The sequence below is a fragment of the Miscanthus floridulus genome, chromosome 14 (genome assembly GCF_019320115.1).
Source record: "Miscanthus floridulus cultivar M001 chromosome 14, ASM1932011v1, whole genome shotgun sequence".
Classification (NCBI taxonomy): Eukaryota; Viridiplantae; Streptophyta; class Magnoliopsida; order Poales; family Poaceae; genus Miscanthus; species Miscanthus floridulus.
Genome location: NC_089593.1, coordinates 72526290 through 72537182, shown reverse-complemented (window position 1 = coordinate 72537182; position 10893 = coordinate 72526290). Strand labels below are relative to the sequence as shown.

The 10893-nt window shown below is 44.0% G+C and overlaps 1 protein-coding gene across 6 annotated transcripts; it reads left to right on the top strand.

The window, feature by feature from the left end:
- Positions 1 to 4485: 4485 nt before the first annotated feature.
- Positions 4486 to 10177, top strand: LOC136504313 (uncharacterized). Of its 6 annotated transcripts, none has more exons than XM_066499190.1 (6): positions 4486 to 4743; positions 5648 to 5779; positions 6048 to 6945; positions 8798 to 9004; positions 9088 to 9242; positions 9323 to 10177. In XM_066499190.1, the coding sequence occupies exons 3-6, from the start codon at positions 6126 to 6128 to the stop codon at positions 10082 to 10084; spliced, it is 1944 nt and encodes a 647-aa protein (XP_066355287.1). In that variant the 5' UTR covers positions 4486 to 4743; positions 5648 to 5779; positions 6048 to 6125; the 3' UTR covers positions 10085 to 10177. The 6 variants fall into 6 exon arrangements, with proteins under 6 accessions (XP_066355287.1, XP_066355286.1, XP_066355289.1 ...); XM_066499189.1 differs by having other exon boundaries at positions 4486 to 4847; XM_066499192.1 differs by lacking the exon at positions 5648 to 5779.
- Positions 10178 to 10893: the final 716 nt, after the last annotated feature.

The following is a 10893-nucleotide window of genomic DNA, read 5'->3' as shown; positions in this document are numbered from 1 at the left end:
ACATTCCGAAGAAGAAGCTACTTGAGAATCTGAAGATTTCTTGCTAGAACAGTTTCCATAATTTCTTATGTCAATATAGAATAATGTTAGTTGTGCTCTGTCATTGCAAATCATGTTTGTAAAGGGACCTTAGCTGTTTTATGGACATGTTTTGAATGTTTTTCCTTGACACATTTCCTTTTCCATTACTTACCCTCGGACTTTAAATCTCGGGACGAGATTTCTTTTAGGGGGGGAGATTGTAACACCTCTGGTGTTTTAAACCCTAAAACATGCCATGTCATCATATGCATTGCACATCATTCATGTGTTAGTGAAAACTTTGATATGCATCCACTAAAATAAGTTTACTTTTATGTTATATGTGTTGACTTGTATGGATTGAATCAAGTTCAAAATCTTTGTATTGATTTGGAATTTCCGAAAACCCTAACTTTTAGCATGTAAATTCTACTCTGGAAACCTAATTCAAAATCTAAACACATTTTGGGGTTGAGCCTAAAATAAAAGGTGTAGAGTTTGTCTTTTTGTACAAAGTTGGTTTTTGGAGTTTTCAAAGTTATGTAAAATTTGAAGTAATTTGAAAAGGCGATAAGTTCTTAAAGTGTCCCCTTTTGATTTTAAAGTAACATTTTAAAATGTAGACATAATTTGAGTATGGTTGTTAAAGCAAAGTTGTAGAACATTGAATTTGGAACAACTTTTATTTTTGAAGATTTTTGAGTTACCATGCAAATTTGGGAGTAATTTGAGAAATTAGACGAGTGGCAATTCGGTAAATATGGTGAACAATGTCAGCGGGCGACACCTCACCGTCGGTGAGCTTCTGACGTCTTCCAGGCGCACCTGTGGCCATCTCCGACTTCGCGCTGGCAGGGGAAGGCTGTTGCGTGGGTTCTCCTTGCTTCTTAGCCGTGCTATAAAGCCTGCGCCGTCGCCGTTCTTCTCTTTCTTCTCCTTTGTTTTTCCCGTCGTCACCGCCAGCTCTGACGAGCTCGCGCCATCGCCGTAGACCTCTCCCAGTCGCAGCAAAGCATGCCACAGCTCCACCTGCTCATTGCGAACCCAGCCAACCAGTTCTAGCAGCCTGACTTCGTCGAGATACGCTGCACGTCGCCCTTCTTCCTCACGGCCGGTAGCATCGCCGTCGAGTGTGCGTCACCGTGGCCAGCACTCTACGGTGCATCTTTGCTCTTGCTCAGTGTAGTTCCATCTTCTCCGTGTTGCTGTGATGCTCTATGTCTTGATGGTTGATCCGTACATCCACCGTAGCCACCGGAACGTTGCCGTCGACACCAGCTGAGCCGCCGTGACTGCCTCGATCGTCGACCAACTTCTTTGTTGCTTCTTCGGTTAATCCTTCGGCTCGAGCGAGTTTGGGGTGAGCTTCTGAGTCTTCCTGAGCCTTTTGTTTAATCGCTACCGACCTCACTTCGCCGGCGTAGCGCAGCCACACCACCGTGTCCGCCATGGCCGATGTCGAGCTCGAGTTGTGCAGCGATTGGTGCAATTGGTGCCACCAATAGGTGTGCCTTGTCGTAGGGATCACGATGGTGCCTTGGCCATCGCCGGAGACCTCGCCGTCGGCAAAAAATCATCGGTCAGCGAGCTTCGCCGCCGTGGTCAGTGCGAGGCACTGTGCTGACGAGTGGGACCCCGCTGTCAGTGACGGTTTGAATTAGAAATGGAAATTTTTCTATTTTTAGAATTGTTTAAATAGTGCTGTGTTTTGTTTATTTTGTGTAGAATTAAATAGAGCTCCAAAAATTATGAAAATTTTTGTGTGACCTCTCTGAGATGTAAACTATTTAGGAAAAATATTAAATGTTACTTTTCAGTACATTTTGAATGTGATAAAAATTGCTCAAATTAATTAATAAATGGGTTTCCATGATTTTTCTAGGCTTAAATAATTATCCAAAAATTATGAAAATTGTTTTGCCACTTAGTGATCATATGATGAGTCTTCACAAAAATTTTGAGCTCATTTGGAGAAAGTTGATTTATTTCATAATTATTAATTAGTTATTAATTAATAAAAACAAATAGTAAACCCTAATGACTTACGTTTTGTTTGAATTTTTGGATTGGGTGATGACCTTGGGTCATTAGCATATAATGATCCTTAGCAATTAAAGTAAGTGTTTGAGTTTATGAAAATGTTTATTTAGTTGTTGGTTTGCAACTGTACCGCGAAGGAAAGTTGTATTCAAGTTACTAACTTTTATATCCATCGTCAAGCATCATGTTTTATATCGCACATCATATTAAACATAGCATTATTACTACGTGTAGTGAATGAAAGTGAGAACGTGGTAGTCAAACAAGTTGTTTAGGAAGTTAATCCACCTATTGAGGTCGGGTTTGATATCTGTGGAACATCCCCGAAACCTGACTTTTCTGACAACCAAGGCAAGCCCTGGATGCATTTAAACCTACCTTGTGTTTTACAAATTTATATCGCTTTTGCTTTCAAATACTGCATTAAGTGATTAGGAGTTGAGTGGAAACCTAATTGGTGCATTACCAACCTTATTTTTTCATATCAACCTTGTTACCCGTTTCAATCCAAGAATGTCTAATTATGCTTAGCCATGTTTAGAACGATAAAAGTCGGGTGATTACCTGTCACCTGCGAGGTATAAATGGATTTTTGGACACGACTGGTTATTTATGTTATCATGAGATATAATCTTGTGGAGTAATAAATCTAGATCGGACGGACTCGGTGTGTGAGAGCCACAAGACATGGATGTCTTGTGAGCGGGTTCTTTTCCGCCTGTGTCGATTAAGAACCGTCCGTTGTTGAATTGCATGAGGTGAGACTTTGTAGTACTAGCCACATACTCCGGTAAGCCTTAACTTGGCTATTCTATTACGAGAATGACTACTCGCGCACTGGGCGTGGAGAGATGGTGAGAGTAGCGTGTACCCACGTGGCAATGGACTGGATTGGTGGAGTACTGTATTCTCGGGTGGCGCGGATCCGTTCTTGTTTTAGAGGATCTGAGGGTAGGTTGGTATATGTAGGTCGGGGACCTGCATATGTCGTGTGGTTGGGAATCCCCAGCTGGGTTATAATCGGTTGGAATCGTCGTTGCTCCTCGGTTATGGAGACTCAACTCACTGTTCATCATCGTAGTTAATAAATGAAACTTGAGGAAGAATTGAGAAAGAGTTTGATATGAAGTTCATGATCTCATTACGGATCATGGCAGATTCATATATAGTCTTTATGAAGAATTAAATGTTGAAAGAAAGAATCTTTTTAAAGAGTTTTTACTTAAAAGAACTTTGTTTATTGCTAAAGCCTTACCTTGAACCCCTGAGCCTGAATCCCTGAGTCTTATCAGTTTTTATTTCGGTTAAGTCTTGTTGAGTACTTTTATACTCAGGGTTCGTTAAACCCTTGTTGCAGGTGAGTCTCATGCACAGGTCTGCTTTTGGACCGTGTTGCATGACTGTTGTTCAGATCGAAGATGATAAGTAAATGTGTGGTCTTTGGGCAGGGCACTTTCCTTGTGTGTTATGTTTATGTTACTAATGCCACTCCACTACTATGGTTTGTAATAATAATCGTACTTAGTTTGTAAAGTTTGAAATAACTGTTTTGTAAACTAAGTTATTGTAAGACTTCCGCTATTTTACTCTGATGTATATTAATGAATAAACTGTTGTAATACTGCAATGACTCTGTAATGGATCCTGCTCGGAAAAATCGTGGATGATTCAGGGTTCCCCGGGGACACCCGACAGACTTCTTAAGTTAACGGGAGCATATGCATAGTCATCAGAGGTCATTGGACAACGACAGGTGCATATGGGCCCTATAATTTAGGAGGTTCTGCCACAAGGACGCGGGGCCCACGCAGGCGAGCAGCGAGGCCTCCTCTGCTCCCTCTTCTTCCTCCTCTCATCTGCTCTCTGCGGCGAGCAGCGAGTAGGGCACCGCGGCGGCGTAGGCGAGCGGCGAGCAGGACGCGGGGCCCGCGCGGGCGAGCAGTGAGCAGGGCACGAGCAACAGGAGCAGCAGCCATGGCGCGAGTAGCAGCAGTAGCCATGGCTAGCGCTGCCTGTGCTGGCCGCCGTGGTGGCAACGACGTGTGGTGGGGAGGTTGGGGAAAGGCCTAACAAGCGGGGCCCTAGAAGAGAGGGAGGGGGATGACAGGTGGTCCCAACCTGGCGGTGAGAGGGAATGGCCTGACAGGCGGGGTCGTGGCGGGTTTATTGTGCGGATACCGCGGTCGAATAGGCATGGGGGCCAATTTTAAACGGTTTTGAGAGTTAAGGGACTACGGGTGTTTGGTTTTTAAGTTGAAGGTCTAAAACCAAACTGCTGCCATAGTTGGAGAGCCAAAAACGAACTTTTTTCTAGCTAAAATATGTTTTTAGTAGGATGAGGTGCGGTGCTTTGCAAATTTTCAAGTTATTTCTTTATATATCTTGAATGGGACGACTAGCGCTCGTACGTCCTGAACGCGGCGTCTGTTTGGTCGCGGAGCAAACCACCAACCTTATCTCATTTTCATCCCCTCGCCCAACCGTGGCATGTGAGGGCCTGCAGCCACCGTGGCGTCGCAGCAGCACATGCCAGGACGACGGTGAGCAGCTGCTCCAGCTCCGGGCGCATTCGCAATTAAAGGCCTGCGAGGTGAGCAGCGGGCCAGACCCCTGCAGGCGCGGCGGTTTGAGCACCTGGGCACACAGATCCGCCGCCACCACCATGTATCACATCTGGAGAAGGTAACGACGGAGGACACCGTGGCCTCCTAATCCTTGCTCGCGAGGATCTGAAGCAGCCGGCCAGTCGCCACCGCTCCGCCGCATCGTCCCAGCCACCACGCATGGTAAATCTGCTCCAGCTTCACCCACGCCTCTCCACTGCCATGGTCTCTTCCTTAACGCCGCCGTCGTGTTTCTCAGCACCGCGGCCACCGGCGTTTCCCAGCGTAACCCACCCTCCTAGCCAGGATACGATAACCTGCTGATTTCCCTTTCCCAATGCCACAGTGTATCCAAACATGGGTTATGGTTTAACAGTCTCCTCGTATCCCATACCCACCCCTCATTTCCCACTTCCCAAACGCCACCTAAATAGATGCGTCGAGGCCTCGATGCCAATCTATCTTTTTTTTATACAGTATAATTTTTTTTTGACAATTTTCTGCTGGGCATTTTCATGTACGACAACAAATCCGTTGCTTTTGCGGACGAAAGTTTCTGTCTGACCGTTTGTGTGGCGGCATCAATTTTTTCCACCAACAGCATACCATTTATGCATTTATACATGGCTCAAAAATTAACTATGCTCTGCTCCAGCAATTTCTTTGTGAATTTTTAATCTTTTTTCATGCTGTCGTGGTCCTATACTCCTGTGCTTGGCTCCTCCTCGGGATGTTCTTCCTGCTCCCTCCAGACAAAAAAATCCATACCCAAGTACCCAAATCCGACCCAAAAACGCCTGCTTCACAGTGATGGTCTGATGGATGCTCCCCTCCTACTCTAGCCCCAACTCGCGCCACCTCGCTTCCTCCCTTCGTGACGCCGGCATTTCATCGCCGGCGGCGGCGCCTTATCCTCCTCTGCCCTTCTTGTGGGTGAGATGAGATAAACAACCGGTTCTTTTTCTTTACTGCTGTTTCTGAAGGTTTCGGGGCCAGCTCAGCCGGATCCTGGCTCCACGGAGGCGGCCGCCGCAGCTCCTCAACCTGTGGAGCTGGTGGTGCGGAGGGGAGGGAAGATCCATCCCCAGGTGGCGGTTTCATTTCTTGTTTTCCTGGTGAGTAAACCTAGTTCTCTTGGAGATGGTTCTCTTGGTAGTTCTGTCCTGACGGACTGCGGCTGCGGCCACGAGCGGGAAGTCCGAATCTTTCTCGTTTTCCGCCCAAATTTGTAGCACCTATGTTAGTTGGTACCGAAAGCGTGGGTGCAGTTTATTTTTCCCAAAGATTTTGGGGTTCACTGAACCCAGCATATGCTTTATGCTTATTTTTAATGTTGATGAGTTAAAGCTTTGTGCATGCTCTAATCAGGTTTTGTTCATGTAGATTGCTCAAGCAACTGTGGACATGAAGAGGCTTCTCTGGTGCTGTTGAAGAATTAGTGCCAGTCTAAGATTTCTCCCGATGGATAAGCACAACAACCCCAAGAATGGGGAAGTGGGGAGCAATGTGTTTCGTAGGATGATTCTTAATCAGATTTCTGGGGACTTAGGTCTGGATGAGGAGAATGTGCCTTGCAATACTCCAAGAAACTCTGTTCACTCCGCATTTGGTGGCTCATCAGGTGGCAAGGCAGTTGCTTCTACTAGCGGCAGCCGCAACACTGATTCGGTGAGCCCAGGCGAGTATGTGGGGGATCCTGGATCCCTACTGAGTTTACAACCATGGATTTTTAAAAGAAACAGCTCACAAAACCATGGGGAAAGTTTGCTTGCGAGTGGTAGCAAGGCAGCTGGTAAAGGCAAGAATCTGGTCAATGCCCTTCGAGAGGGTCAAGCTGTTGAAGTCACCCCAAGGAGCCCTGCTCTTGGTTCTGGGCCTGGAAGAGGTTGTGGAGCTCTTAGGAGCAGAAGATCTCGTAGGAATTTGATGAAGCCACTTGTGCCAATGGACAACCCCTACGTTCCACAGATTTACAGTGAGAACTTTGAAATTGAAGAGTGCACGTTTGCTCCAGCTCCCTCCCCAGCTTCTGTTAGGCCATTCATTGTGACAGAAGGTAGAAGGATAATTAGTAAATCACGCTATGAGCCAGTACCTCTGCCCTTTAATATCAGATTAGACAAGGAGGAATGTAGAGGCACCTCAGTGATGCCAGGAAGTCTGATTGGAATTGCTCCTCTACCTGACCTGAAGAAACTCAAACATGATTCCAGAAATTCACATGATGCAAGGTTTGGTCTGTCTGGTTCTCAGCGAAGTAGCAAATCACATGAACAAGCAGGTACTTACTTTCAGCATCATTCCTCAACGTTTGCTACATGATTATAGCCGAGGAATCCCATGCTTGAAATAATTAGCTGCCAAGACGTTTTCCCTATCATATACTATACATTAAATGGAAGTGAGTCAAATACTGCATTCCTTGGACATTTTGACGCCCTCATATATTATGTTGTCATGATAGGCAAAATTCCTGACTTCAAGTTTCTCATATCGATTAGGTCTGTCTATACAGTTTGAAGTAAAAAATAAACATTTAAAATAAAGTGCTAACTCCTAAGATAAATGGAAACTTTACAGTTAGACTGCAAGAATTATAGACTTTTGTCATAAGTATTTGCATAGCCCTTTGTCCTTTGTGCTGTTTTTTACTGGTACCGTTACTATCACATAGGAAACTTTCATCTGCCATTTTTGTATAAACTCAAATCAAACATCCATGGTCTGGTAATACTAATTAGTTGTACCTGTAGAGAGTTTGTGATGACTCATGTCATGTGGACTTGTGGAGCTTCTGTTCCTTTTGACTGATGATCCCAGTTGAATTATATTGTGACTAGTTAATTGTCATGCCATACTCTTCACTAGTAAGTTCTGATATCATCATAATCTAAATATGAAACAATGGTTCCAACTTCCAAGACATGAGTTATTCTGTGCTCACTGCTCTGATATCCACTGATTTATATTGCATTAAGGAGAAGAAATACGCAAGAAGTACAAACCCCAACACACACACTCAAATACACCCAACCTCAACAAGTCACATTTGCACCAGGTACAAGGAAAAACATGATCTCCACCAGGCCACCTTGCAGCCCCAAGAGACGCTGCACCCAGACCCAGCTGGCTAAACCCCCAATTCCTGCTAGACACCACAGCTCACCCTTCCAGGGTAAACCTTAGGATCTGCTGAACATTAGGGAAGCACCATTGAAAAACGAAATCATTGCAGTGTTTCCACAACATCCAAGCACCCAAGACAACCAGAGAATTAAGGCCCAGCTTCATGCTTCATGCTTCATGCTGCCCTGAATGAAGTCATTAATCCTCAAGCACCAGTCACTGAGCACCACATATCCGGCCTGAGGGGAAGGGGAGAGTCCAACTCGCCGGAGGAGAAGAAGCCACACCTGCCTAGAAAACACGCAGCCTATCAAAATATGTCAGATGGTCTCTTCTTCTTGATCACATAAAGGGCAGTGGCTCAGGTGTGGAAGGCCCTTCTTAGCTAGTCAGTCTGCTGTCCAGCACCTACCATGTGCAGCAAGCCGTAAGAAAAATAGGCATTCCTTTGGTGCCCAAGTTCATATAAGCTCGCAAGGTTCAAAGACAACTAGACAACATAACCAAAGAAAAATGCCTTGTAAGCTGACTTTGCAGAATATTGGCTAGACTCAGTAAGCCTCCACAGTAGACATCAGGCTGCAAAATAACATCAGAAACAAACTCCCAGATATCCATGTACTCCAAAATAGCAGCAACCGAGAGGGCACCCTGAATATCCTGAATCCATTGAAAATTTGTGAATGCTTGTAATCATATTATCAGTTGTCTGAGTTCCCTTTTCATTTATGTTTCTACTACATACTTTCCTTTAGCATCATTGGTAGTACAGTTCTGTAGTCTAATTTCACACATGAGGATTTGTAGACACTCATGCGTCCCAGTAACCTGTTTCACGTGCTGCTAATGACTGTAATTGAAGTAAATCCCAACCAGTAAGGTTATATTGAAAGGGTGACTTCTCTCTATGAATGGCATGCTTCTTCATTGAATTCATTCCATTTTAGATTTTTTTTTTCCTCTTTGAAGCATTTGTCACATCCTAAATATGCATATTTGATCTGCAGGTTTACATGATCGACTCCTCCTATTCTCTATTGGGGTGAGCATCGGTATTCTATCATCTTCTCTGTCAAACAAGAAGGAATTTGATACGTTGAAGGGCACACTGAAACAAATGGAGAACTTAGTTCAGGATTTACAAGATGAACTGGAGATGAAAGAGGGTTTAACTGTGAAAGAATTGCCTAATGAAACTTCTAGCGAACATGATGGTAAAGTATCAATTGTTAGAATTTCTTACAACATTTTAACTTATTTAAACCAAAAGCTTATGTATCTTATCTGCTGACAATAGATGATAATAGCAAACTACATGTAGTTGATTCAGAGCCAATGAGCAAAATCGAAGCGGAGCTTGAAGCTGAGCTTGCAAGACTGGAACTGAATATCACTTCGAAACGTGTGGAAGAAGAGACATCTGACTTCAATGAGGTAACCAGGGGCCTGGAGGTAACTATCTTTCTCCAAAATTTTCCACATACATCTGTATGTAGCCTACAATTCTATTTATTGAAATTCTACATGTGCAGGTTGATGAGGAGTTCATTGGTGACATTGTTTGTGGGGAACTGAAAGCTGATATGATCCCTCGTGACCACACAGATTACAGCAGTGAATGTGACCATGGCAGGGACAGCAGGGAAAGTTCCCCAGATTACACATGTGGAGCAAACTATCCCGTCTCGCCTAGAGATCTCAGCATTCGTCTCCACAAGGTGATCCAACGTAGGCTTGAAGACCGAATCAAGGAGCTTGAGTCAGCAATTGCCCACAGGCAGAAGCAGACGCAAGTGCAGATGATGGTGACTGATCAAATATTCTCTGAACGAATATGCTCAAACAGTGAGTCAGGTTCATCTTCTGGCCAGGGAAGTCCCATTTTCATACAAGAAACTAGCTCCTTGGCAGAACCATATTGTCTAAACCTATCTGGAGACGCGCTTGAAGCTTATGACGAAGCTTACGAAGAATTCATGAGAATTGCGGACTCCCCTTGCACCACAAGTACAAATGGGAAGCCGCAGACAACCGAAGATTACTTGGTAGACCGTGGTTTAATCTGGGGAATGGAGGACAGCTCTAGGAAGCTGAAAGAAGTACCCACTTGGGAGAGAGCTCTAAAGAGTGCAAATCCTAGCAGAGATCAAGACAGCGATAGAGATGATTCAGGCAATGACGACGATGACGACGATGACTGTAAAGTGCTGATTCAGCAGATTGTAGAGAGAACTAAACAAGGTTCACCTGTACTCGTTAACGCCCAAAAACTTCTGTTTTCCGTGGATCAATAGGCCACTGCGCTATACACCATTTTTTTTTTCGAGATATAGCATGTAGTGTCGAATTATTATTGAGAAAAGGAAAATATTAATTGTGTTGGTGCTTCTTCTCGTGATGTCTTTTCAATGCTTACAGAATGCAAATTGAACCCCTTTCTGCTGTATGTGGCTATGAGCCTACGACACATAACAGAGATGCTGCTGCCATCTGAAGACATCATTTTTCTGAATTTTCGTTTGGGTCAGGCTCAGGCATGCTCGGACAAGGACATTCATATGAACATGTTGTAAGATCCAGCCAGAATAATCTGTGCCGGAAACCAAACCAGATGAAACTGAAAAACGCATACAGGAACACAGACGAGAGAATAAGCTAGCATATGAAGGTATAGGTAAAAAGTAAGACAGAATAGTCGTTTTGGTCCCTGAACTATTACTCGAGGCTCAGTTTCAATCCTGAACTTTCAAAACGGCCGTTTTAATCCTCAAATTCTACTTTGAGGCTCAATTTTATCACAGAACTACGAAGACGATCGTTTCAGTCCTCAAACTTTGCATTATGGGTTCAATTTCATCCATAAACTACCAAAGTGCATTTTTATCTTTAAACTTTTATTTTTAACTCAATTTTGTCTATCCAAAAAGAAAACTTTATGTTTTAGGCACAATTTCATCCTAGAATTATCAAAATGCATTTTTGCACAACTTCATCCTTTGTCTAGCACCACCCACGACAGTCATCGTTAGCGTTAGGTACTTTCAACATTTGTATTTATGTTCTAAGACGAATATAGATAGAAATCTAAATATTCTTAAATATG

Excerpts from the sequence above, each read along its gene's own strand:
- LOC136504313 (XM_066499192.1), top strand. The coding sequence starts at position 6,126 with ATGGATAAGCACAACAACCCCAAGAATGGGGAAGTGGGGAGCAATGTG. Across the intron at positions 6,946-8,797 it reads CAAATCACATGAACAAGCAG|GTTTACATGATCGACTCCTC; the intron begins GTACTTACTTTC and ends TTTGATCTGCAG. Across the intron at positions 9,243-9,322 it reads AGGTAACCAGGGGCCTGGAG|GTTGATGAGGAGTTCATTGG; the intron begins GTAACTATCTTT and ends CTACATGTGCAG.